This window comes from Chrysochloris asiatica, unplaced genomic scaffold (genome assembly GCF_000296735.1).
Source record: "Chrysochloris asiatica unplaced genomic scaffold, ChrAsi1.0 scaffold00034, whole genome shotgun sequence".
Taxonomy (NCBI): domain Eukaryota; kingdom Metazoa; phylum Chordata; class Mammalia; order Afrosoricida; family Chrysochloridae; genus Chrysochloris; species Chrysochloris asiatica.
Window position 1 is genome coordinate 19,219,536 of NW_006408552.1, and position 3,611 is coordinate 19,223,146.

A 3,611-nucleotide genomic window follows, 5' to 3' on the forward strand; every position below is an offset into this window, starting at 1 on the left:
GGCCCCGCAGGTGGCCGGCTCACCGGCGGGGCTGGGCGCACTCGGGCCAGGCCCAGGAGATGGTGGCGGAGGCGCGGGGCAGGTAGCCCCAGCCTCCACACCGTCCCCGCTGCCGCCACCCTCGGCCGTGTCCCCCAAGGCCGCGGGAACTCCCGTGGAGGCGCCGGCTTCGGGACTTCGGCGCGCGAAGGCCTGGTCCGGGACGCCGCCGGCCCCAGGGAAGGCACCGAAGCCGGTGTGAGCCAGGGACGCGGGGGGCGCATCCTTGGTCTCCCCGCCCGCGCTGCCCTTGAGCGCGGCCTGCGGCACCAAGAAGCCCAGCGGTTGCGTGATGGGGTAGAGCAAGAAGTGGCCCTTGCCGATGAGGGTCCGCGGCGTGCAGGGCAGCCCGGGCGCGAAGTCCAGCCCCGCCGCCGCTGCAGCGCTAACGGCTGCGGCGGCTTTCCTGCGCGGCGGCGAGTCGGACAGCAGGCTCTCCACGCTGAACGGGCTGGCCTTGGGCAGGCCCACCCCCGCCGCCCCCGGCGCACACGGGGCCGCGTCCTGGTCAGCGGGCCGACCTGGCCGTGGATGCGGGCCGGCGCCGCTTCTTTGGCTCGGATAGAAGGCGGGGTCGCAGGCGGCGGGCGCGGGGGACTCGCCGTGCGGGGCGGACGCGGACCCGGCGGCAACCGGGGTGTTAGGACCCTTGGCCGTGGCCGCGGCGGTTGGCGGCGGCTCGGGTGGCTCCGGAGACAGGCCGCCGCCGCCGCTATCGCTGTCGGAGCTGGGCGCGCTGTGCAGGGACAGGCCGCCGGGCGAGTGTAGGTGGCGGCCCTGGCTCTTGAGCAGCTTCTTCTCATGCTTGCGCTTCTTCTTCTCCATCTTCTCCAGCTCCTTGCGCGCAATCTCCTCTGGGTCCATGGGCTCGCCGCTGCACGTGGTAGGGTGCGAGTTGTGCGCCGGCCGCCCTGGCCCTTTCTTCGTGTTCTCCTTCTTCCTCCACTTGGCTCGGCGGTTTTGGAACCAAACCTAAAGCAGCCGGAGAGGGGAAAGGAAGCCAGTCAGGGGCTGCTAGGGTTGTGGTCTCCCCACTCTCCCCACAGGCCTGCGCTCCCTCGGCTCGGCCAAGCGGCCCATCGCGGTGGCAGGTTCCAACAAGCGTCCATTCCACACGGAAGGAGCGTCGATGGGGCCTCCCAGGCAGCTTCCCGCTCTAGCTTCTCACCTCGTGGTGTGGGAGCTGCCACTTCGTTGGGCAAGGGCTTCAGGCCCGAACGGAGGGCCCCAGGGTTCCTGGTCGGAGGCCGAGGATCAGGCCCCTCCTTTCATCCTCTGGCTTGTGTCTAAAGCAGCCCATCAGGTCTGGTTCTGACCCGTCCAGCCCGAAGCTTCAGCCTGGACGTCCTCCACACCTGTCTCCGGCCTCCCGGCGCCGGTGTTCAAAACTGAATTCCTGGGTTTCCCATGAAGGGAATACTGGGCGCCCTTTACTGGATGGACTTAGTCAGTCTCCCTCCCAAACTCGAATCTCACATCTCCTCTCCTGTGGTTCGGGACAGGCACTAACCCAGTTTTCCCAATGCAGCCAGCAGGTGGGCCGGGGGAGGCCAGCAGCCAGGCCCCTTGGGGAAGAGGCCCGGCCATCCTGCCTCCTCCACCCTCCTTTTACCCCAGCTTTTACCCTCCTTTTACTCCCGGCTCCTGACCAGCACCTTCTGTGCTTCCAACGACCTAGTGGCCCTAGGGCCCCCACCGTACCGACTGCTCACCACTGTACACAACAAGTTCTATCTTCCCGAACCCCTCCCGCAGCAGCTCGCCCCTCACCCCTCTACAAGAAATGAGATACTCCTTATTCTTTATTGCAGGCCTGGTGGGGCAAACCTAGTTTGAGTTGGGGTACATGAAGCAGTAACCCTCAAGTCTATAGCTGCCTTTTTTAAATAAAAAACAACAACAACAACAACACTTTTTTGGTATGAGCCTCGGGCCGTTTGCCACCAAGAATTAATCATTATCGTGTTGAGGGATGGGGATGAAGAGATCTTGTTTTCACTTAAGACACTCAGAACAAACTGAATAAAAGGATTTCCTAACAGAAGCAGTCAGGAAAGAAGACCAAAGACAGGCAGAAAGAACCTTTTTAGACAAAGATATTGGTGCAAAGCAGGTCTTCCGCCTCGCGTGTCACCCAAACCATGCAGATTTCTACACTCTAGGAAAACACCTATTCATACACTAATCTTGAGTTTTTAAATCCACTGAATTGACGCTGTATTTTTTTTTTTTTAAGTGAATACGGACCAGTCTGAGTGAAATCAAATTACACACTCACGAACCCGCTAACCCAGAAAAACCCCGAGGGGGATCAAACAATCAGACGGCTTTCTTCTCCCCACTTTCTCAAAGTGTTAACTATTTACGTTTCTGCCTCCCCTTCCTCAGGCCCCACTCCTTATGCAAAGCGATGAATACATAAATACATGTTTCTAGCTGAATATTTTACAGGCAAAAGGTAAACACACAAACCAAAGCTCCAAGTTGGGTGTACTAGGCGCCTGCGAGGGCCCCGTGGAACGGGGCCCACTTTCCCTGGCTCTCCGGCAAGTCCCGGCCTAGCCCAGCTGCTCCTCACAGCCCTCCGGGTTCTCACAAGGCCGTTTCCCGGGTTGGACGCAGAATCTTGTTCTCTGCGGTCGCCCTCTGGTCTCCCCGGCTTCCCTCCCCTATTCCACCCCAACCCAGGCCTTTCCACTTCCGTCCCCAAGAGCGGTCGAGCCTCGAAGTCACCCTCCTCCCCCAGGCGGGTGAGAGCACTGGGGGCTCAGAACCCGGACGCGCTCTCCAGTCTAGAACAAAGGCAGGCGGATGCCCGACAGGCCAGAGCGGGTCGCAGACTCCGCGCGGGGCAACGGGTCTTTACCTGCACTCGGGACTCGACCAGGTCGAGACGCAAAGCCAGCGCCTCGCGCATGAACACGTCGGGGTAGTGGCTTTCGTTGAACGCCTTTTCCAACTCCTCCAGCTGCCAGCCTGTGAAGTTGGTGCGGGTGCGCCGCCGCTTGCAGCCCGGGCTCTCCTTGTCCGGGTCCCCAGAGTCTGCGGGCAGGCACAGAACGCCGCGAGCTCAGCTACGGCGCGGGCCCAACCTCTGCCCCTTCGAGGGGGTACCAAGAGGGCGGCTGCTAGCTCAGTGCCCAGCGGAAGGTGGAGATCGAGGAGGGTTTGGCCTGGACAGGCCAGTAGCCGACCATCCACCCCTCCCTCCCGCGATGCGCCCAACCCCGTTCCTCTCCCTCTCCCCCTCCCCACCACTCTCGCCTCACCTACCTGACAGCTTGAAGGGCTGGCTGTCGCCACCGACCCCGCAGGCGGCCGGTAGCAGCGGCGTGGGGGTGACCACCGATGCGGCGGCGGCGCACGAACCGCTCAGCAGTCCGTCGATGGAGAAGGGTACCGAGGCGGCGGCGGCGGCGGCGGCAGCGGCCGACTGCAGCTGGTGGCCGGCCAGCTCATACACGTGGTGGTGGCCCAACGGGTAGGGGAAGCCCACCACGCCGCCCAGCGAGCCCCCGAACTGGGCGTGCGGATGCTCTAGCAGGCGGCCGTCCATCATCTCGCGCGGGGGG

At 63.1% G+C, this 3,611-nt stretch overlaps 1 protein-coding gene across 1 annotated transcript in view; it reads right to left on the reverse strand.

The window, feature by feature from the left end:
• UNCX (UNC homeobox) overlaps window positions 1-3,598 on the reverse strand; it is a 3,664-nt gene extending 66 nt beyond the window's left edge. Inside the window, exons 1-3 of the mRNA XM_006859795.1 lie at window positions 3,313-3,598; window positions 2,906-3,081; window positions 1-1,011 (exon numbers count right to left, since the gene is read on the reverse strand). The exon at window positions 1-1,011 is cut by the window's left edge and continues 66 nt beyond it. Coding sequence (XP_006859857.1) covers window positions 1-1,011; window positions 2,906-3,081; window positions 3,313-3,598 — 1,473 coding nt within the window. The remainder of the gene's footprint in view (window positions 1,012-2,905; window positions 3,082-3,312) is intronic.
• Window positions 3,599-3,611: the final 13 nt, after the last annotated feature.